Source organism: Sceloporus occidentalis, unplaced genomic scaffold (genome assembly GCF_023333645.1).
Source record: "Sceloporus occidentalis isolate IW3139 unplaced genomic scaffold, rSceOcc1.0.p SCAF_183, whole genome shotgun sequence".
Classification (NCBI taxonomy): domain Eukaryota; kingdom Metazoa; phylum Chordata; class Lepidosauria; order Squamata; family Phrynosomatidae; genus Sceloporus; species Sceloporus occidentalis.
The window spans coordinates 751,255-776,442 of NW_028317163.1; the positions used below are offsets into that span (position 1 = coordinate 751,255).

The 25,188-nt window shown below is 40.4% G+C and overlaps 1 protein-coding gene across 1 annotated transcript in view; it reads right to left on the bottom strand.

Moving 5' to 3' along the window:
* The window catches only part of LOC149278703 (prickle-like protein 2), a 95,402-nt gene that overhangs the window by 28,584 nt on the left and 41,630 nt on the right, over positions 1 to 25,188 (bottom strand). The window contains exon 3 of the mRNA XM_089501838.1: positions 818 to 1,001. Within this exon, the coding sequence (XP_089357964.1) occupies positions 818 to 1,001 (184 nt within the window). The remainder of the gene's footprint in view (positions 1 to 817; positions 1,002 to 25,188) is intronic.

Below are 25,188 nucleotides of genomic sequence, written 5' to 3' on the forward strand. Positions count from 1 at the left end.
TATACAGCGCTGGGGGTTATATTACTGTATACAGCGCTGGGGGTTATATTACTGTATACAGCTTTGGGGGTTATATTACTGTATACAGCACTGGGGGTTATTACTGTATACAGCGCTGGGGGTTATATTACTGTATACAGCGCTGGGGGTTATATTACTGTATACAGCGCTGGGGGTTATATTACTGTATACAGCACTTGGGGTTATTACTGTATACAGCGCTGGGGGTTATATTACTGTATACAGCACTGGGGGGTTATATTACTGTATACAGCGCTGGGGGTTATATTACTGTATACAGCGCTGGGGGTTATATTACTGTATACAGTGCTGGGGGGTTATATTACTGTATACAGCGCTGGGGGTTATATTACTGTATACAGCGCTGGGGTTATATTACTGTATACAGTGCTGGGGGGTTATATTACTGTATACAGTGCTGGGGGGTTATATTACTGTATACAGCGCTGGGGGGTTATATTACTGTATACAGCGCTGGGGGGATTATATTACTGTATACAGCGCTGGGGGGATTATATTACTGTATACAGCGCTGGGGGGATTATATTACTGTATACAGCGCTGGGGGTTATATTACTGTATACAGCGCTGGGGGTTATATTACTGTATACAGCGCTGGGGGTTATATTACTGTATACAGCGCTGGGGGTTATATTACTGTATACAGCTTTGGGGGTTATATTACTGTATACAGCACTGGGGGTTATTACTGTATACAGCGCTGGGGATGAAGTAAAATGATTGGCATACTTGTGCGGGAGACTTTTAGGGGATGCAGTCTAAATTTAAAAAGTACCTGTTCGGGTTTCAGCCCAGGAGGAATCCAGGCGTATTCTTCCAGAGCGCAGCCGGAGTCGTCATCGGATGTGGAATTCCTTTGAAAGTCAAACATCAGTTTGTTCATGGTCTTCTCCATCTCCAGTGGCATCGCTGTAGCGCTGTGGTCCTCCCGTGGGCACTTACAATGAAGACAAATCTTCCTGCGGAAAAAAAATGCCGTGTAAGTGTGGCCATTTCCCTTCATCCGCCGAAGCTTAGCTACCAGACTATAAACAAATTCTTTGGCACCGCGCCTCCGGCAAAGGACTAACATATTCCATGAAGTCCTTTTGTTTGCTTATGTCAATAGAACACATGGGGAAAGAGCTAGAAAAGACACACGTACAGAACAGAGCCCCCGATTAAGAACACACGATACGTTTTGGGATATTTATGCATGGACTGGGAATTTATAAATATAACATTTACAATATATATATATATATATTTATTTTTTTTTCTATTCACCTAGAAACCATCAAGTTTCTCATTGGGGGCAAAACATTCAAACACAGGGTTGAAGATACAGTCTGTCCGATCAGTAGCCCTGATTATATCTGTTGATCGTGAAATGGAAGGACGGATGGATGAATAGATGAATGGATACTTCAGCTACAGAATTCCGGATATGTTCTGAATTTCACTCCCACATCAGAGGGCAGATGTTGTTTCAGGCCGACTATCGAGGCAACCCCTAGGTTGTTGACTTTCTAGAGGGTTACACCAGGTTGTCCAACTGGTCCTTCTTAGGGCCAACTGGGCAAAACCTACAGCCGAGGAACATCGTTGTCTTTTTCTTGGTACCTGGACAATCTATACATTTGGTAGTACTTTGCAGAAGTGGTCGTCTATCCTATTTGCTGGTTTTTATGAATGTGACGTCCCATACATCACCTATATACCAGTCTTCTGAATTCAACCTTTACTTGGCAATAACCAGAACAAAAAGGCGAGCCGGTACATTAGGTAAAGAAGGCCCGGCTCGTAAGCTTACTATCTAGAGGAGTTTGCCATCTAGAATGCCCAATTCATCTGTTTCACTAAGCAGTGAAGCAACTTCCCTAGGGGTCGAGCTACCCCCTTCCGACAGACCAGTCTTCACGCCCAAAAGGCTTGATGTATATTATCAAACATCGCAGATGAAGCTCGACTCGTCTGTTCCAGATACAGCACTGAAACGGGACCGAGGAATTAAGTTACGCACCACTGGGTTTCAATTAAAGCTGGCTGCCTTACTTTGTAGGCTAACACATGCCGATTTAATCTCTCCCAACCAAAACATGATTCAGAATAAGAGAAAAACAAGGCATTCCCTAAAACAAATGTTTCCTGTTATCTACCGAATAAATACTCAAATCCGTCACGGGGCTTTTTCTGTGATACGTCTAATTCATCATTAAGTCCTCCAAGTCAACCAAAAGCTCTTATATCCCAATTAATGTAGAATTTCATTTTTCATATAGCAAAAAAAAAAAAAAAAAAATTCTATCTCCCACTGTAAGATAATGAATCTCTCCCCGCGGAGCGAGGCTTGCGCTATTAATTTTAATCTTTACCTTTAAAGGTTAACAATACTCGGTACATGAATTATTAATGAAGATCAATACATAGACAGCCAGAAGAGGAAACAGGGAAAAAATCCTAGAGAGACAGATTACGAAGACAAGATTCCTGCGATTTATAAAAAATAAACCGCAGAAGATAAAAAAATAAAAAAAATTATAGTATTAATATTACTACTACTAATAATAATATAAAAAATAATAATAATGCAAATATCCCCATTACTTTTATCTTTTAGATTTTCAATTGCAAATATATACAATTTTCAATAATAAATCCTACAGAAAATGTTACCTTTTTATACAAAACCATTCATAATAAAACCCAAAGCGGAATGTAGCAAGATTCTGAACAGATTCAAGGTTCTTATCCTAGAAAACCGGAACAAACTTTATTGAAAATCTTGAGTTATGGCTATTGACTTTTTAGAAATTTTGAAGGGATCTCAGGATTCCAAGGGACCAGAAGGATTAATCCCAACAGCTGACCCTCCAATCAGTAATTACGAGTACCTGGGGATGCTAATTGTTGAGGATTGCTATCGTGGTTCATCCACAGACCAACTAAGTCATTAAAACTCAGCTTTGCCAACTTGGCTACAACAGACATGAATGTGTCCTCTGGTGAGATGATTCATATTTTGAAGTTTGCTTTAGGTTAAAAATTAAAAAAAAAAATATAGAGTGTGGGATGAGAGAAGTCATTGGTATAACGGTGGATGAGTCTGGCTTGTACTAGTCTTTGTGCTCATCATTTTAGGATCTAGGGTATAACGAGATATATGTCGGAACAATTTGGCCTAAAGAGTCATAAAACCCTATGGTACGGTGGAGAGTTTGTTAAAATGGACTTATGGTCACCATGAGACGAATAATCAAACAAACAGGATCAAGGTTCGTAGTAGACCATGGCAATCTTTAGAACTCCTTTAATTATCAACTTGGATTTCCCGACTAACGCCCTAAAACCAAGAAATATTTCCCCAGAGAAAAGTCCTCAGAAGAAGTCACTCAATCTTAACAAGATCGAAATTGATTTTTAAATGAAATTTCCTAAATACATTTATAAACCCAACAAATTTATTTGATCAGAAAAAAATGAGATGCCCCGGATTTATACAGATCAGGGAAGGCCGGGCACTTTACATGATAAAACAAATAACAAAATACTGGATAGAATCAGAACCTGCATTAGAATAAACGCAGATGTTAGAGATGGAACAACGGCGGATTTTTGCAAAATGTTTTTATTTGATACCAAAACAATGACAAGATTATCGATGGACACAAATTAAGAATGTAGAATGTTGTCCTAATCATTAGCACTAGGTTACCTCATTTTAATATCGTTTTAGTAAAGAAAGGTTATGACCACGCATCAGAACTGTCCAGGTTTGACCCGGAGTCTCCAGATGAAGTCCTGATTTCCCAGATCTCTGGGTCACTTTCCTCTTTCTCCGGGCAGGGCAGAGATGTTTAGCCACGCCCACTTCCCCTCCTACTCCCAGACCATTTAAGGTGTGTGGGGCTGGCCCCACCCCCTGGCAGAGCTATTTCCACCTTCTCGCAAAGCCACTCCCCCTAGAAGTCAAAGGAACCAGGTAGTCTGCGTTGGGATGTCCCCAGGTATGGTAATGACTCTCTAATGGAAGCTTATAAAAAAAGTTTTTAAAAATTATAGGAATAAAGCACCAATGAGTAATATATGGCTGCTGTCGATGTGACGAGTATCATCACATTGGTGGAAAATAATATTTTTTGTCATTTCTATGTTGGAAAGATGACCACCGCACCATTGCAATTGTCGATGTGGGGGCCATTGTGTGTCTAGGTGATGCCACTGGTTTTGAATGGACCAGAATCTCATTTCCTGGACACATCAAAGGGAATTTTCAAAGACAAAGGTTCTCGGAAGAGTAATCTATCCCTCTCGTTTACTAGGAGGCGCGTATATGATTAAGCATACATACAGGCATACACGCAAGTCTCTCTCTTTGTGAATCACGTGTACTGGGAATACAGCCATTCGCTCAACTGATGAGACCATCAATGCGCATTTTGACGCCTTTCTGTGGCTAATCCATACGACAAAGCCTAGGGCACAAAAGGCCAGATTTGATGCTTGCGTATTAAATGAGTTAAGCAGACCTTGGGATAACAATGAGGTGTTATTACTGCAATCATTACATACACACGGTTGTATAATAAGATCCTCAGAAGTGTGTCTGTAAGAACTGTGACCGATTGCAATGACAGAAGGCTCTCGGTGCAGATGCATCATGGGAATACAGCGACAGGGTAATTGCCGGTCTGCCAAAAATTCAGGACATGCACTCAGATCAGGGCTCTTTGGAATCCTTGCTTATTTTACATTCACATGTCTTCTGCCAATAATGTTTCCGTCTTTTGGAAAGGGTCCATCGACGGAAACGCATCATAATAGAAGACACTAAATAAAATAATCAACGCGTAGAATACACGCAACCTCTTTTTAATAATAGAAAACCGGAAGTGGGGTCAAGGTTGGGTGATTGGCCACACATTCATAACATTTAGGTTAAAATCTAGTCCTGTAAATATTTTACATTTGGTCAAGTCTTCAAATTTATTGATTTAGCCTAGGGCTTTATTGAACTGGAATCTGCCTCATCTTTAATGGTCTATAATCCTTACCCATAGGGACCAATTGGGTCTTCATAAAACCTTCTGGTCTACCTCATTAATAAATCATTTCGTCTCCTGCCGGCTGGAATCTGTTGGCCATTGTCCGCTCTACCTATAGATCATAGTTAGAATATTCTACCCATCGTTTCTCTTTTTTAGGTGACCCTTTATTGTTAACATACTCTAATAAAATCAACAGCCCACCTTGTTTGTGACCGTAGATGACACGATCATTGAAGCTTTGTGGTTCTTTCAGATGTCCACAGAAGGTCTCCCGTTACCAAGCCCTCAAAATTGCCTCCAAGTCGTTACATTGTTAAGATAACATTTTATTTACGAATTCCTAGGTAGTCAGACGTCTCCTGTGATTCTGAGGGAGGGGGGGGCTGTTAATGAAATCTTCCAGATGTATTAATTAAAATGAAACAGTAACTGAGGCAAACATCTACAGGTGGAAACGTGGTATGTTACGTAGACAATATATTTTGACTTTAATCCAAGCACGTTTCACGACCCAAATCGATGTATCAATAGAATCTATTTATATCAAACCAATGATCATTTTCAGTATTAACTCAAGAATATTTCCATAATTCCTATGAGGATAAAATATATTTGAATGGAAGATTAAGCAGTAAAAAAGGAAGAGAATCACAAGGATGCCCAATGGCACCAAACAGAACCTAGAGGTGATGTCATCAACAGCTAATTAATGAAGTATATTCGGTCTATGTTTACTCAATGTCTTTTAAATCCCATAAAGGATAGAAACCTGCGTAGGATAACACGCAAATAACAAACATACGCAGAGCCGAATATCGGAACCTTTGGAAACATCTTACCCGGCTCAGGTCTTCATACAAGTCGCTGTTGGACCGAATGCAAATTTCAGGATATTATATAAACAAGGACCACATGTGGACTCGTTCCCCGTTAATGATATTCATTCAAAATCTGTCTCTTTGGGACATGCACAATCTGTGACTACCCGCAATTATTCATTGATCATAACCAGAGAAAGGCTGTAACAAAAGAAGTGCCTTAATGATATACAGTAGTTGCCGGATTAAAGGCGCCGGCCTGGGCTATAATGAGAGGCTCTATAATTGGCTAATTTGGAAGGTCATTGTTTTGACACATTGCCTTATTATTTTCTTGTTGTAACAAGGAATTGATTACTCAGAGAATGTATTTTATTTACTTATGCGACACCATTATTTACCCCGTATGTAATAAGAAGGGGACCCCAGCAAATCCAGCAAATCATTGCGACTTTTTCTCGGATGGAAAACTCGCCTCGCGTTTTTTCTCTTTTCTCTTCGCCAAGCGTTCTAGGACAAGATGATAGAATGGCTACAGGAAACATTCCATTTAGAACGTTTGTCATCTCCAGGTAATAAGATTGAGTGACGCAAGTAGAGTTTAGTGGTAACGAGGACATTTAATAAGCAAATAAAAGTTTGGACATGCGCAGACGTTGAAGGGAAATGTAATCATAAAAGCCAAGATGATGAATTATTGGATCTCGGAAGATTTGAAGCAGACAACACCAGACAAAACTATTTAAGATGCTCCTTGTATGTTCTCAGCAGGGGTTCCAAATGGTCACATAAGTGCAACCCTACAGAACAGGTTATCTTTTGATCAGTAAATTGTTCCATCTAATTGCTCACATATTATATCAAATAGTTGGCTTTTTTTTTTTTTAATCTCCCGAACACATGGAGTACATTTCCTCCATCCACGCAGAACTTTCTGGTGGCCATCTATGGTTAACGCATTCCTTCATACACAACAACATATGGTAAATGGACCTCGTCATTTATCTGCATTCTATCTGCGTGTGGGTGGATAAAAAACAAATCTCCGTCACCATAGAAATTTATCATCTTATGCTAGATGGGGGTAACACAGTAATGATTTATTATCATGTCAAGGGCAACACACGCCCCTCTGGCAATTAATGTGTTAAAAGAAAATTTTACAAAAATTATGAGCTGGTACTAAGAGAATATGGGGCTTGTCTATGTAATTTCTTATAGATGGTTCCCATACCACACTAGAGAACATATAGCATAATGTGTAGGCAGCATTAACCCTTAGTTACAACTATGGAGAACATATAGCATAATGTGTAGGCAGCATTAACCCTTAGTTACAACTATGGAGAATATAAAGTATAATATGTAGGCAACATTAACCCTTAGTTACAACTATGGAGAATATAAAGTATAATATGTAGGCAGCATTAACCCTTAGTTACAATTATGGAGAATATAAAGTATAATATGTAGGCAGCATTAACCCTTAGTCAATACTATTGAGAACATGTAGCATAATGTGTAGGCAGCATTAACCCTTAGTTACAACTATGGAGAATATAAAGTATAATATGTAGGCAGCATTAACCCTTAGTTACAATTATGGAGAATATAAAGTATAATATGTAGGCAGCATTAACCCTTAGTCAATACTATTGAGAACATGTAGCATAATGTGTAGGCAGCATTAACCCTTAGTTACAACTATGGAGAACATATAGCATAATCTATAGGTAGCATTAACCCATAGTTACAACAATGACGAGTGTATGGAACAATGTGTAGGCAGCATTAACCCTTGGTTATAATAGGTAACATACAGCATAATATGTATGCAGCATTAACCATGGTTTATAATGAAGAACAGGTAGTTTAATGTTTGTGCAGCATTAACCATGTACCAACAGAGAACATTTAGCATAACACATAGGCAGCATTAACCCTTGGTTAGAACAACAGAGTGCATACAGCATAACATGTAGGCAGCATTAACCCTTGGAGTACCATAGGAGAGAGTAACATGATGTTTCGCAAACCATACCGGTTCTCCAATGCCTTTCAGATATTTTTAGCTGAAAGATTATCAAAAGCTGATAATTAGTTTGTATTTGCAATTGGGTTCCCTTCAGACATTTATTAACTTTTAATCTTTAAATACATTATTTATGTATCAGCTCTCAGACACAAATAATGATTCAGTAAAGGATTTCATTCATTCCAGCTGTGAAAATGGCTTATTACTACCGCAGGGGAAGCTTTGTGACAAAAAAGGTAAAACTTTCCCAAAACGAGGGGGGTTTTGCAATTCAACCGAATCACCTTGCATTTGCCGAAAAACAAAAAGGGTTTGCTTGATTTTGGAATCAGATGCAAAAAAGTAATGAATTTCACTGATAAAAAAAAAATCAATAATTATGTTAATCGCATCAGCCAAGCTTTTAAGATAAAGAGAACCGATACAGGGAAGCCTCCTCTTCCATTGGGAGTCAAAGTGCTTTCAATCACAAGATTTAAATTGATGAAGCCGTGACAAATGACCCAAACCAACGTCTGAATGCTCGGGCATCAAGTCAAAGTGGACGGTAAATTAATTGAATATGCAAAGTTACCGAAACAGATATATAAAAAAAAAAAAAAAAAGGGACGACTTTGCATCTGGTGTGAATAATCATCCGGCCATTATTCTGCCCGGCATTATTCGTCCGTCTTTAATAACGATTCAGTTTGTCCTTGGCAAAGCCCCCAACACTGAACACAAAGCAAAAAGGCTAACAGTGTTAATACCCAAGCACGTCAACAGGACATCTCGCATACAGCTGCCTCTCGAAAGCAACCGACACCTTTATAACTGCACAAACCGTGCCTGAAAATAGCAAATCGACCCAGAAAAGCATCATCGATATATCGGCAAGCCTTATAAGCCTTATCTTCTCTCTTTATTCAATCTGTCCTATCCTCATAGGAGACCACCCAGTTCTGTATAACGACATAGACTCTTCTTCGCCATCAGTGAGCATAAGCGTTAATTTCCCAAATTTTGCAAAAATAAAAACGCTCATAATAGATTCTCTTATTAAAAAAAAATAAAAAATCACTAAGACAATGCGCAATAATACATGTAGGACCATATGTATTGACATATATATATATACTGTATATATTGTCACACATGCATATATAGACATTTAAGATCCTGATAGAATGTCACATATAACCCCTTTGATAATGTTATTTTAAGCCAGATTTCTCTATATTTGGTAAAATCTGTACTACACCTACTTCCCGGCAATGCGGAGAATCCAGGGCCGTTGGCAATCACTGCTAGATCCTTACGGCGAAGGTGATTTTTTCACAGTTGGTGTCTTCGCTCCACACACTTTGCCGAAGCACAAACATCACCGCAGAGCTCAGATACATAATGGTCTGCCTGCTCTCCCAGTTTGACAGAGACTGGGAGCCCCCCCCCCCCCCTCAAAAGAGCAGCAGGGCTTTTGTCAGAAGCGAACACCGCTGGATAGGAGAGTATGTGCTTCGCGAGCCATCAGCGAAGCTTAAATGCTTCCTTCGCCAAAGCCAAGCATTGCTTACTTACTTTGTAAGCAACTCCAGCAGACCCTCTCCTCCCTCTCTACCTTTTAAATGACTCTACTGGAGAAGGCAATGTTTTGGCCAATTTTGCCTCCTGTAAAGGAAATATTAAACCCTTCCCTTCAGAGCAGGAATCACTGCTTTCCCCAAACGGTCTCGTCATCTCAGTGCTAACGAAGCCTTGTGATGTCATCGAGTCACATTCTGCACCGGGACAACTTTGAATGGTCACTGGCCGGACGCAAACCGTTCATTGACGCGTAAATAAGACTTATCCTCTAGATTGTAAGCTTGCGAGCAGGGCTCTCTCCACCAAATGTATCGGTTTGTCTTAGTCTGTCAATTCTTGTCTTGTCATATCCCTTGAATTTATGTATTGTATTAAGCGCTGCGTAAACTGTTGGCGCTATATAAATAAAGGACAATAATAATAATAATAATAATAATAATTTTCAACCAAAATCAATAACCCTAGAGGGTGTTTTGGAACAAACAAAACATTTTTTACCCCTTCCAAGTTGCCAGGTCAGGCTGTATGTTCTAGACAACTGGAAATGTCTACAGGAACCCAACAGAGGAAAAAGCCCTCCAACAAAACATTAACCCCTTGGCGCCAGAGGAAACGCACAAAGTGTTAAGGATCCTAATTCTCCAATCTTATTGGTAGCGGACCAAATATGAGCATACTTTCCACATTAAGTTACTGTTTTATATCAAACATATGTTCCAAGTTTGTTTTTTTTTTAAATCTTTTTAAACATCACCCTAGGTTATTTAAGGCAGCTAGCGATATAATTTAACATTCTTCTCATAATGAATTCTTAGAAGGATCTTAGAGGATCAAACCACATTCTGCCATCCTCTCTAATGGCAAGATTTTTTATTTTTTTTTCAAGTACATATATTCCTTAAAAAAATGTAAAAAAAACCCCAATATTTGCATTTTAGATGCCTTGAATGGGCTTAGAAAAAGGCAGTCTTTGGCCGCAGCTTGTTTATTAATAGTAAAAAGAAAAAAAAATATGACAGACATACCAAGCTCAAAAGGAAGACAAGGACTCGCAGCAGCTGCCTCCAAGCAATCCCTGTGCTGGTGGCTGGCAGAGGCTTAACAGAGGGAAGGGGGGGGGGGGATTTAACCCATTGAGTGCTGGAGGGAGGTTTTGTCCTCCTTTTCAGATTTTTTTTTTTATTTTTTTTTTTAAGACAAAATAGTGGGTGGAAAGCCTGCCTTTGTTTTAAAGCGGGGATGGACAAAACAAGAAAATATACCCCCCCCACCACCAAATTAATTGCAACATTGTATTCAATATGGGAATAACATAGTTACGCCTCCTAAACAAGGGTGTATGCCTCGTCTCTCTGCAACTCGAGAGTTTATAAAGAAAACGTATTACTCACTCGAGTTAATGTAAATTGTTATAAAGTCACTGAATGCTTTAACCCCTTCAGTGCGTTACTTGAGTCTAGGTCTTAAATGGTTAAACATGAAGGAGGCACAGAGAGGGCTGTACTTGGCCTTTGATCTGCATCTAAGCAGGATGCCTCATGCTGATAGACAGAGAGGAAACAAGAGACCCCCAGAGCTGGGGGGTCCCATTTAGTGCCATTATTCACTATTTTAACAAATAGTTGAACTTCTTTATCCTGTATAAAGTACCTTTTAAATCTTTGGCGACAATCCCATAACAGGGACTTAACATCTCCAGACTAAGGGGGTTGGAGGTTTAGGGTCTATTACTTGAGGGGTCTATTAAAATGGATGATAATTAGATAAGGCGCACAATTTCACACATCTAAAACTAAGGCTTTATAATTAAATTCAAACTCATTTTACCATATGTGTAAGTAGATGCCCGAGTACTGGTAACAATTTAAAATTTTTACTTATTTAAGTAATTCCGCCTTTCACCTCGTTTTATCACGAGGGACTATGTGATGTCACCAGACTGACCTCATATCAATACTGTATAATACAGTCATAGCTCTGACATCATCAGAACAAACGTACAACCAACTGGTGGCAATAGACCAATAGGGTATGTTAAGCCTGCAAGTTGGAGCACGATTAGGAGCAATATAGGTGATCTCTGCTGTTACCAGGATGTTTTAACCCAATACATACACTCTTGATGGTAAGAATCAGTTTTCTGAAGCTTTAAACCGGTTATTGGAAAGTTCTCCGTGTAGACAGACAAATCCCAGGAATTAAAGCCTTAGAGAAAACCTTAATTAATATTAATAACACGTCTCCGCTTCTGTCTGCATTTACACGGCTTGTCCAATAAAATAAACAAATTCTAATTGAGAATATGCAAAACCGATGAAATAAAAAATCACCACTAATTAAATTACATAAAATAGGGGAGTACATATATTTTTTTTACACCTATGCTGTTTATTCCATATACTTTACAAGCGTCTCACACCTTTTCCAAGTTTATAAACTTGTGGTTTGCCCACACCCGGTTACATTATACTTTACAAGCTTAAAATGTTGCCTAATGTGACTCTTAAAACTGAAACCTTGACCAAAATATACATGGAGGGTTGAGATTTTGAATAAGAGGGGGCATTCAAATGCATTAACTCTTTGAGTGCCAAAGTCACAGACGCTGGTCGCTACATGCCACCATTCCAAGCATCAGGCTACCATTGGCACCGACTAAATGCAGTCCGACCTATAAAAAAAATACTACATTAATCTTCAAAAAAATCTAATTTAAAATTGTAATTGTATTAAATGCAGAGAGGAGGGTCACTTAAAGATATACTATATATATATATAAAACATGTATAACTGGTGCAGGACTCAGGATGAGGCTCAGTAATTACTTAAACAAAAGGCTTATAGAGGAATGAGAGCTATCTGCTGGCTACCTCTGCCTTAGCATATACACACATTCACACGCACACACACATGCACACACGCTTACACTCGGAGCTGTATGTATTTATCTATTCACTCGCCATATCCTCTCATTGTCAAACGGCCAATTAGAAATATACGAATATTTTTTGTTCTCGGGATGAATCCTGCCCAGCGTGATTAATTATTAAACGTCGTATATTACTCATAAATCGCCTGATTGATGTGCACTGTGAATTATTCATACATTTTGAATATTAAACTCAATAAAAGAAATAAACCTTTTGCTCCTCGCCCCAAATACAAAGCGCCCCGGAGGCTGGAAGAGGCAGCGATACCGAACAGCAAAATGATTTTAATCAGTTAATGAAATTTTAGATGGATTTTTGGTTTTCTTGCCGTGTTTTTATGACCACGTAGTGCCAGAATGTTAGCAAATCCACTCCTAGGCAATTTAATGGGGGAAATAACCATTATTTAAGGATTTTACCCCAAACATGGCATTCAGTTCCCGCCGGTCTGCCAATAACCAGTATCTCATTTCTCCAAAGTGTCTTTCTTTGGTCTTTCCAGTCCCTCTTTGGTCCCCAAATCCCTATGCCCCTCAGTGGCGTATTCGCTCTTAGGCCGACTAGTCCAACTAGACGTTTTAAGCAATCAGGCTCCCTGTAGCGCCACTGATCACTGGGCCGGAAGAGATAACTGACCTCTCCGGGCCTTCTAACACTATGGAGGACTGCACCATACATTGATCTAGCCGCCATATTAAGGATGGGTTGGAGCGGTGACAGGCGGGGGAGGGGAGACCAGTTCATAGGGAGCTGCAATAGTCCAGGCGGGATATCACAAGGAAGCGGATTAGTATCTTGGTCGTTTCTTGTGTGAGGAACGGGCGGATTTGGGAGATGTTTTTCTGGTGAAGGCGACAAGATTCGGTGAGAGACTGTATACGAGAGATGAAGGAGAGAGCAGAGTCAATTGTGACGCCAAGGCAGCGAACTCGGTCTGTCGGTTGGATGGCGGACTTGTCAACGGTAATAGAGACGTATATTTGGTTGGCCACATTTATCCCGGGACAGGAACAAACGTTAGGACGGAGGCTGCCATCACAGAACTATTTATAATTTAAACGATAACAAACCATGCGGGAGGGTAAGAGATTTAATCTCAAACCCAACGTCAATTTTCTCAACTTTAACCCTTTTAAGAAGCGCAATCTAGACAGACAAAACTTCTGTGGGCTTAATAACAAGACATCATTTTGGAAATCTGCCAACGATACCAAGCTAATGTTGACATTATCCAGTTCCCTGCGGTATATACACAACAAGGCAAGATGGAGAACCGACTTTGCTCCTCGACCACGAACCCCAATGAATGCGACGGGTGCAGCCCAATCCGTAACAAAGTAATCAGCCTTATCAGACCCATCCATGTCTAGATTCTATCACGGAATTCCAATGGTTTTAATTTACGTGATGACTTTCTCTCTCTCTATCGGAATACAGCTGTTCTGTGAAATCTCCTTGTCTATCCTGATGGAGCGGTAACAGCTTTTTGGCTCTGGGTTCTAAAAATGCCTGGAATTGTGGTTTTCTAAAACTAAAAAAAAAAATCGAGAGTTTTTCGCTGTGATCTCTGAGCTGGAAATACCGATGTTTTCCTTATTTAAAAAGAACATACATCACAAATCCCACAGGGGTGTTTAGACGATGGGGCATTTATCATAGATCCTACTTTAAATTGTAGAGAAATTTAAAAAAAAAATAAAAAAAAAAAAAAAAAAAAATAAAGCTTGTTACAAGAAATGGGGAAATAAAAGGTTTTTCTGGTGCAAAAGCTGAAGGAATGAAAAAATATTTGCGTTGCTGGCAACAACAGCAGAAAAGTGTTGTACAGTAAACCAATTAGATTTTATTGGATTTTCAAGAAAAAAAACAACAAAAAAACTCAGAAATATTACTGAAACCAGTTAAAAAAATGTAATGGAACCAGGTTAAAAAAATGTTTTTAAGGTAGACTCTACCTAGACACCTAATTCTAAGAACAGATTAAAAATGTATATAAAAATTGTATATTTTTTGTTGAAGAAAAAGTACAAGCTACATTTAGATGTACTGTAAGGAAGTGTTAGCACCTCAGAGAGGGTGGTAGATAAGTGGAACAGCCTCCCAGCAGAAGTGGTAGAGGGTAATACAGTGAGGGTATTAAACATCCATGGGATAGAAATACGGCTCCTGAATCTAAGACGAGACCAACGACTGATTAAGGTTTTTCAACCACAGACTGCAAGATCTACTTATTGACACTAATTGGCCACGTGTCTTAAACCATAGGAAGAACCGAGTCATCGATCGCAGGCACAGGTTTTTGTATCAATTACTATGTATGTGCAAATAAAATGCTTTACTGATTATTGATTTTTAAAAAATGACTTTTTAGGCAGCCAATCACAGCCTACCTGAAAAGTCATTTTTTTCCCATTAAAAATGCACATTTTTAATCATATTATAGCTTTTCAACAGTTCTAATGTATGTGGTTATTTCAATTGATACATTGTTTTTCTAGATCACCTTGTCCATCCTGATTGAACGATAACAGTTTTTAACCCCCGAGTCTTTGCAAATGCTGAATGTATACGTTCTGACCTCAAGGACTGACATCAGCAACGTTGTGGTGGGCTCAGCTGACTTCCTGTGACGTCATAGTTCACGGGAACTTAAGAGGTGAAAACGCCAACAAGGGTTCATCAAAATGAAAGATTGGAAAAAGGCCAGCAAACATCCAGATGTGGACAAAAAAACCCTAAAATTTGGACCACATAAGATCAGAGCAATGGAAATGATTAACAGCTGTTTTGGCCAGAGATACATCAAAAGAGATACATGCTCACTGTACCCCCCTCGCCCACCATTAAATATATGTTACAAATAACGGAGGGCCCTTTGAAGGCAGCCGATCATGTTGCATTATTTAAAAGAGGAACGTTTCCAGACTGTGGAGCGCTGAGCGTCATGAATTATACAAAAAGCGTCCAGGGTCTGGGTGAGGATGACTTTAAAGGAACATCTTATCTTTTTATAAATTCGCCATCAACATTTAAACCCAGCAATTCCGGCTGACGCAACACTTCACTAAACAACATTATAATATGTATAAAATAAAAAAAGTCCTATCTTATAATATTTGTGCTGATTTAACCAAATTACATATGATGGATTTTACATGGAAGGCTGTAAAAAAAAATCTATTGAGCTTCTGTTGTGGCAGAGCCAACCAGCTGCTTTTACATAGAAAACCATTTCTCCTCCATTGAGTGTTGCCCGGCTGGGATATCCAGGTGGATACTACTACTCCTCTCTCCACAAAGATACACTATATGGGCAAAAGTACTGGGAATAGAGATTGTGAGCCGGGCGTCTCGTCCAACATCAGCGCCTGACCTCACAAACGCTCTACTGGATGAGCGGGCAGAAATTCACATACAAACTCCCCAAAATCTTGTGGGAAGCCTTCCCAGATGAGTGGAAGCCGTTATAGCTGCGGGGGGGGGGGGGCGGGCAATTTCAAATTAATGTCTATGAATTTAGAATGTGATGTCATCAAAGTCCCTGATGATGTAATGGCCAGGTGTCCCAATACTGTTGTCCATATAGTGCAGCTCTGAACTTCGTCCCTGTTTTCGGCGCTTTGCTGATTAACGCAACTTTAGTAACAAAGTATCCTCAAACCAAAGCACCCAACGAGGCGGCTCCACGAACCACAAAAACTTTTCGCAGGTGCTATCATTTCATTTCTGATGGCCCCCAGACAGCACAAAGCATCTTTCATTCTGTAGACCACGAGCCACAAACTGATGGATTAAAAACATAACATTAAATATTATGAAGATTTTATAATATTAGCTTCCTTAAATAAAGAATATATTCAAGCAAAATGCTGGAGAATAAAGCCTATTTGATCAATTTTAACATGATTTTTTTTTTATTTTAAAAATTCTTAAAAAAAAATAATTCTAGAATTTGCGTTATCTACAGAATATTATATAGTCCTACTGGCTCAATTTATATTTTTAGAGAAAGGAGAGAGTTCTAGGTCTCTTATTAGCATTTATTCTGAGGGTCTCCTGGGGGGGGTTAAATGGTACATTATTAATCCGAACCAGTGAATACAGTCTGATATTATTACATTCTAAGATACAGAAATACTTTCAATAAAATGGGTACATTTACTTAAAAAAAGAGAAAAAGTCGTACATCAAAGCGTACCGGTACCTAATAAACAGTACCATCTGGTTCTTTAAACGTTCCTTACGACTCAGAATGATGCCGTGCCAGAAGGCTTGCAAACATCAATTAGGCAAAAAAAACAAAATAGCACTGGAGATAAACCAATATGGGCATTTTTAATAAGAAATTTGGGCGAACTTGGCAAAAAAAAAATACAATGAGAAGGTGAAGAGCGCAAACTATTGGGACTCGGAATTCTTCTTAGCCAAAATAATAAAATTAATCTAGAACGTGCCAAACAATAACAGAATGTACCGGGGAGTCGTCTGGGATGCTAAGGGTTAATGACAGAGTTTTACTGTACTGAGAGGGTGGTAGATAAGTGGAACAGCCTCCCAGCAGAGGTGGTAGAGGGTAATACAGTGAGGGTATTAAACACGCATGGGATAGACATACGGCTCCTGAATCTAAGACGAGACCAGCGACGGATTGAGGTTTGAGTCTTTACAGCAGGAGAAAAGGGCGATCAGACGGGGGCCGAATGGGGCCGATCTGCCGGGAAAGGTTTCTATGCGCCGTTAAACTGGTTAAATCAGGGGCTTTTTTTTTTTAATGGGAATCGGGCCGCATACTGGTAGTTACCAAACAAATGTTCTGTTACTGACAAATTTCAACATTTTCATAAATCACTCTTGTATTTGTTCCATTGGAATATCAAACCCTTCTGTCCTCTTAATAGCGTCTGGTAATTATTAGAGCGATATTTTATTTGGCGCGTTCTTAGAAAACGCAGAAGCCTCCGGGGAATTTATTTAGACCGAAAAAGACTCAAACTTTGACATTAATCACATTTTTGGGGGTTTATACAGTCAGCCAGTAATCAATTAGAAACATTCAAAGTTTGAGGAAGTTACAGAGAAACAACTTTAAACAAAGTAACAATAACCACTACAGGGGTAAATCACAAGACAATTATATCAATTTGCCCCTTTAACTCACATGCCCCCCCAACTAGTTGCCATGCAGGGGCCTCCAGTCAGCTTCAGCGCTGGCACTGGTATCACTGCAAAGCGTGGGGGGGGGGGGGTCTGTCAAGACCCCTGCGCGGATAGCACTACCATTAATTTCAATTGAAGCACCAATCAGTGGCAAGGAATATCAGACCGCACACAGAGGAGGAGGGCAGCTGCAGGAACAGGGCTGCAGCTACAATAACAGGTAAACGTGCATTCGCTTTTACCGGGGGCCGCCATGGAAAGGCATTTCGCTCTGTAAAGCGGTTATTAAACGGTTGGTACGGTTACCGTTGCTTTAGATTTTGCCATTAATTAAGCACAGATTCCACGATTCTGCTTTCGTAAACATGATTTATTAGAAGCATGTGGACTAAATGGAGTATCCTTAAGTGTTTAACCCAAAAGTTTCATGTATATTTTTTTCTTTTTAATATATTTGATTTCTCAGTTGGGACATAAATGTCAGATTTAATAGTAATTATTTGCCATATCCCTCCTTACCATTTAAAGTGTATACCCCCCCCCCGTGCCTAATGGTTAGGGACTTAGGCACCTAGGAGACGACACATGACTCATGGGCACATCTACTACAGACAGCTAAAAAGAGAGGGTTACAGAGAGCCACAAAGCTTTTAGAACACTGTGAGTGTTAGGTGTAAGCATGAGTGTGTGGCAACTGATGGTGTGAGTGTGTATATGTCAGTGAATGGTGTTAGCATGAATGTATGTGTTTGTATTTGGGGTCTGCATGTGTGTATGTGTGTCAATGTATGGTGTTAGAGCGTCAAGGGTGAGGCTAAGAGTAGTGGTGCAGGGGGGGTAGAGGAAGAGAGATGGTGTGTATGTGTATGGTGGTTAAAGGAGTTTGTGTGTTAGTGTGTGTGGTTTTTTTTAGATGCGAGGGGGCTAAAGAAACATTGCACCCAGGTAACACTAACCTCAGGTCCACCTCTTTATAATATCCTAAGCCAAGACAATGAGGCGTGTGTCACATCATAGACAGTACATGTGTGTCACTCATTGCCCATGTTTAAGTGGGTTGAATAGTGACATCACTGCCTTTTCCTAAATCTTTTAAGGGGATCTCAACTCAATTTAAGTTTTCTCATTCACGGCTTTTTGCTGCAAGGGGCGCGTTACCCCAAAGTCATAATGGATGGCTTGGGGAGGGGGGAGCATAATTTAGCAATAAATACACAAATATACAGTATGGGGCAATGCTTCCCTAAAATTGCCCCTTTTCTACCTAAATCACACGTATAGAAACCAGCTTTACATATAAATTTTTCCGAGGTTCTCCGGGCCGGCAGAAGACCGAGGTTTGGCTGACGCAGTGAATGCCGGGCCTTCTGAGACATATTTATTTTCGATGCAAGCGTTTCAAAGGCATTTAAATTCTGCTTCATCTCATCCAATTTAAACAGAACGCGGCCGGTGCTCTCCATGGGGGATACACTCTGCAGACCTCAGTGAAATTCTGCCCCTCTACCCCCCATCAAGATAGACATCCTGACGTTAGCTGCAGGTAGCTGCCAATAACAGAATGGCATAGTCAGTCACTGTATTAGCCTCTACTATCTCTGCCTGGAGGCTTTTCCACTTATCTACAACCAGCTCGGCCTCTGAGATAATCGAGCCGGTTAACCGAAGAGAAGAAAAACGAGGGTCGCGTTAAGGGCTGCACTCAACACCCACCTTGGTTTCTTGTTTCCAGAAAGCTGGGCAGATCATTAAAATGTACTCAATGGGTTTAAGGGGAACGGAAATGAGGGGGCAGGACAGAAAGAGCCAAAAAAATCAGCTCAACAGGACATGTAGTCATACGGCAGAGAGGGAATTTGGAATGAGTCGCGCTCTGGAGTGCTTCCTGCGGACGTGGGAGAAGATTAGTAGGACAGACCCCAAGCTGTGATGAACATACAAGGCAGCTAAAAGGTTAGAAGTATGGAAAAGGAGAAGAAGCTGTAGAACCTTCAAAGGGCCTTCAAAAACATTTCAATTCTAAAACATAGATTTTATGGCTAAATATGAGAACCGGCTCATTAAACTCTAGAAACTGTCCTCCTTCCTCTTCCTTTCCGTAAGTCCGAGGCATTCTAGAACTCATTTAAAAGATCTACTACATCTGCTTGAAGACCATTGCATGAACCTACTACCCTTTGGGTGTTAAGTATTATCTGCCATGAAGATGGGATTCTGTTAAATCCCTTGAAGAAGAAGAAAAAAACAAAAACATGTTCTTGTCATGGTTCCATTTATTGTTCCGGATCAGACATAGAATGGCCATCTGGCACATCGGGCAAATGTCCACAGGGTCGCTGGCCGACAACTCCCGATACGCGCCCGTAAGAACGTTAACACGCGGCCTGTCGTTGGCTACATTTACATCAGGAGGCCACCGGCCTTAAAGCGCCAGCGCCGTCTCGTTATCCCCGGCCCGTCCCGAGTTACAAAAAGGTTTATTTTTATTTTTTTTCTATCAACGTTAAAGAGTTACGATGTAACCAGGACACCTTTGTTTTCCATTCTGTTATCTCCCGTATAAACCAAACAAATGCCCTGGGGCCATCGCTAAATGAACCCCACTGGAGCCCCAGAGGCCAGTTCTACCGACTATCAACGTAAGGGTTATCGTGGAGAATAGGAAAATCACTTCGCTTGGATTCTAGAAGCATTTTGTTCTCGGTATCCCGCGGATAGAACAATCCAAATATAAGAGCAAGCTGTGACGGGACGTGGGAGTCATCGTAGCCTGTAAGCAAACGATTGCTTACGAAGCCAACGGAGAAACGTGAGCCTGCAAACAGAACGTGATCACATTTGAATTCATCTTCTTCTGATGTTCCGTGTCTTTGTCTCCTGCGTTCTTCGGAGTGAGTCATACCATGTACTCCAAGCACACGGCAACGAGCCGACTCCATGCTGAGAAAAACACATCTCTTTCTTTAACTCTTCTCGTCGCGAGCATCTGCCGGCTTCAGCAAGGAGGACGGTTACCTCCAAGGATCTATTTATCTTTGCCCGGCTCAGCCCCCTGCAGGACCCATTCGGAATTTGAAAACACAACAAATATAATTTTAATATATATTATACGGAAATATTAAACAACCCAAAAACCCCATTGCATTGGTTCTAAGCTTGGTTTTGATGGCTCTAAAGACTTCTCTGGAGAACTCGGGGAAACTTTTGGGATTATGATTGAGTGTTGACTATACCAAGAACTTATTAAAAAGTGAGGTTTCACTCAAGACCCACCAAGTTTCCAGCTAAGTTAGCTATGTAAGGATAGACATATCCAAGGATATGAGTGCTTGGGGTTTATTACTCGCACTGAGACATTTGTACAGATGGATTTCAACTTTATTCTAGAAATTCAAGTTGACCTTAAAATGAAAGATGAGGAGAAGACTAGTTTGGGTTTGTTTCCTTCTGGAAAACATTTGGATTTGATATATCTGGAACATTGCTGGGTGTCCGGAGACAGACCCATCTCCCGGTTCTGCACCCTTCTAGAACCTTAACCATTACTGCCTAAAATCATATGTCTAAGAGGACAAGCCCCAAATAAGAAGAATCCATCATAAAAGCCGATGCTCCGGGAGGTCTAATGATACCCTAGTGTTCACTCCTGTGTTCCAAGGGCCCTTTATCACTCCCATCACTCCTGTGTTCCAATGGCCCTTTATCACTCCCATCACTCCTGTGTTCCAATGGCCCTTTATCACTCCCATCACTCCTGTGTTCCAATGGCCCTTTATCACTCCCATCACTCCTGTGTTCCAATGGCCCTTTATCACTCCCATCACTCCTGTGTTCCAATGGCCCTTTATCACTCCCATCACTCCTGTGTTCCAAGGGCCCTTTATCACTCCCATCACTCCTGTGTTCCAATGGCCCTTTACCACTCCCATCACTCCTGTGTTCCAAGGGCCCTTTATCACTCCCATCACTCCTGTGTTCCAATGGCCCTTTATCACTCCCATCACTCCTGTGTTCCAATGGCCCTTTATCACTCCCATCGCTCCTGGGTTCCAATGGCCCTTTATCACTCCCATCACTCCTGTGTTCCAATGGCACGTTGTGTTCGCTGATCCAAGTTTAAGTTTAAAAGACTAATTGAAGGTTAGAAACCCTTTTTGTGATTATGTTACAGCCAAAAATGTCCTCATTTTCCATGAAAACAGCCGACTGACCCCAAAACCTTTGGAAGGTAGTGGATGTTATCGTAAAACCAGTTTATTATTTTATACGAAGGTCCTTTTAATTTAATCTTGGAACCGAGGAACCTTCTCATGGGCATTGAAATGGATATCCCGTAAATAGCTGTAACATTTGTTACGCATAAAATATTAAAGTAAAGAGGTTTGAAAACATATCTTGGATCGGCATTTTAACCGCCAGAAACGGCGATCCGCGGAGTCCAGGGAAATGAGGCTTTTATGCGGAATGCATCATTTGAACAAGAAATAACCTTATTTTACATAAAATAAATCTCCGCAAGTTTTGCTCTTTGAGATGCGAGAATTATTCCTGATTAAAGCTGCTGTTCCACTTAAACAACATGAATTCACCTCTCGTACCTTCAGCAAATCAAACTTAACAGCTTTTATCATTTCCCCTAAAAGGGGCGCAGAGACTTTTACGAAGCAACAACCAATCAATGGCTGATTTTCTACCACATGACAAAAAGGAATTCCCTGGAAAAAAAGTTTGCGACATTCTGAAAAAACTCATTTACAGAACGGATTGTCGTAAAATATATTCATTTTCCACCCCGGATGATACCGCAGGCTGCACCCGGCGAAATCGCCTTATCTGTAGAGGGACGCGGTTAAAGATTTTAAGTCGGTAAGAATGCTGATTTCCTCGGTGCCGTTAACAGAACGTAGTGCATTTCACTTAACGACCTCAAGCTGTTTAATAATACCCCCCCACACTAAGACAGGGCCCACCTGCATTCAAGCAGGAATATCAACCATAACATACGGGGATCAAAAGCACCAACTGGAAGTCTTATATATATGATTACAGCAGGGAGAATAGGAAGAGGTCAGATCCAGACTGCGTGACCCGGAGAATCTGCCCCTGACAGCTCGTGGGTATGATGGTCACTCCTCTACTAAATGCTATTCTCAGAGTAGACGCATTCATGATGTCATGTGATCACATGACAGCCACAATCTGTTGCAGACTCATTTTTACAACAACAAGGGCAATTAAAAAGCAAGGGGAATTGGGATTACTGACCATCGGAGACCCCCCCCCCAGGGGTAACTGATGCTGAGCCGAGTCAGAAGGACCGACAAACATCGAAACCTCTTTGGAACACAAAGAGTTAAAAAAATAAAAAAAAAAAGTTTCCATTCAACTTCCAATAATATCATCCAAAGAAAAAAAAAAAGTGGAAAAATACATACAGTTCTAGCGCATGCAGGCAAAAGCACAGTGTACAGCGCAGTGGAATATGCTGGCGCTATATAATTCAATAATAAATAAAACTTGTATACATAAAATAAAAAAATAAATTTCACATTTCTTGGTTTATAGCAGAAAACCAAATATATTTCAGCAAAATAAAAACAAAAAAAACAACAAACAAAAGGCGTGAAGAATTTATACGGAGACAGAAATGCCGCTATTAACCCTTTGCTCGACAACGTATTGCATAGCATCCAGACAATCCCTCTATGTTTTGATAGTCAATATTTTTCTCCATAAGGAGAAATGTTAGAACATGAGGCTGTAATCTAAAACTAGAGGGTCAGAGCTTTAGACGGAATGTAAGGAAGGTTTACTTTACTGAGAGGGTAGTAGATTGGTGGAACGGCCACTCAGCAGAAGCGGTAGAGGGTAATACAGTGAGGGTGTTAAGCACGCATGGGATAGGCATCCGACTCCTGAATCTAAGACGAGACCAAAGACTGACTAAGGTTTGAGTCTTTACAGCAGGAGAAACGGGCGACTGGACGGGGGCCGAATGGGGCCGATCTGCCGGCAGCTTCTATATGTCGCGAGAGAGGATACGGAGTGTTTCTGCCGCCGGTTGTCACTCAGTAAAATGACCTTTTATTCGGCGTAGTTAATGTGCGCCTGCAGCTGACACTCCGTGTGAATCTCAGCAGAGGTTCCTGCTCAAAAAAAAAGTTAAAAATAACGTTATTGGAAACAGCTGCGAACGTTTAGGATTTTCGTTTTTAAACCTCAGAACAGCTGAGAGGGAACGTGTCACATTCCAAGCGTCCACGAACAGTCCTCTCCCGCAGAACTCCAGAACCGGGTTCCGGAGCAGAACACGAAGATCAAACAAACCCAGAACCTGCCGGCAGATAGGCCCCATCCGGCCCCCGTCTAGTCTCCCGTTTCTCCTGCTATAAAGAGGTTTGGCCTCGTCTTAGATTCAGGAGCCGTATGTCTATCCCATGCATGTTTACATTCCCTCACTGTATTACCCTCTACCACTTCTGCTGGGAGGCTGTTCCACAATAAACAAGATAAACAGGTCTGTCTTGAATAACAAAATCCCAGCTACTTACCAAAGTTTGTATTAAGAGCTTGGATCTAAAATGGATTTGTATGTTATCTCCGAGTACAAGAAGAAACGTTAGAAAGAAACAAGGTAACTTTTTTCCCCCCCGTCTTCCTAATGGAAGCAGCGTGATGTGTGTCGGGAGCGTTGAGGCCCTCGGAGGTGCTCGGCGAGAGCTGGACGCGCATACTTCCATAGGCTACGCCGCTGACATTTGGACTGGCTTCCCGGTTTCAGGAAAGTTTTCAGTGAAAAAAGGAAAAGTGGGTTCTCACTAGTGACAATTCCCAGGATCCGCCCACACCGGCTGGAACCAATAGGGGAAGACCTACAAACCGACAACCCCAGTCCATGTCTGCCAGCCAAACTTAACCGGTTAATGTACGAAGATTAAAACGCTTTTGCACGAAAAGCAAATTAATAAATATTAAAATGTAAATAATCATTAATGTAAATATATAAATACAAAATATATAAAAAATATATATAAATAATAATAATAATAATAATAATATATATATATATATATAGATACAAAATATATAAAAAATATATATTAATAAAATAATAATAATAATAATATATATATATATATAGATAGATACAAAATATAAATATAATATATATATAAATAATATTTATATTATAAATATAAATAAATAGTGTTTCTATTTTTATTTTTTTTTTAGGTCATTTTTTTCCGTTTGTTTTCTTACCCGTTTGTGTTCTGCATTAAATTTGTATACTTGGATTTTGATATTATTTTGCCCCATGTATAGCCCCATAACACTCTACTAGGACATGGCGGGGTGGGATGTGGCGGGACACATGCTGCCCGTTTGACAGCCATGTTGGTAGATTTTATTGGGGTTCGTTTGTCGCCTATACACCGGCTATCACAGCGCTTACACAATGTGTAGGTCAAACGCCACGCGCGAAGAAGTGTCTTCTTATCCAGACCCGGTTTATCCGTTCTCTGCCAGGAACAAACTGCCCCGGTGACTCTTAATAACCGATCCCCGTGATTTTATAACATGTGGTTTACGTTTTAGTTAAACGAATTTCGCAGGAA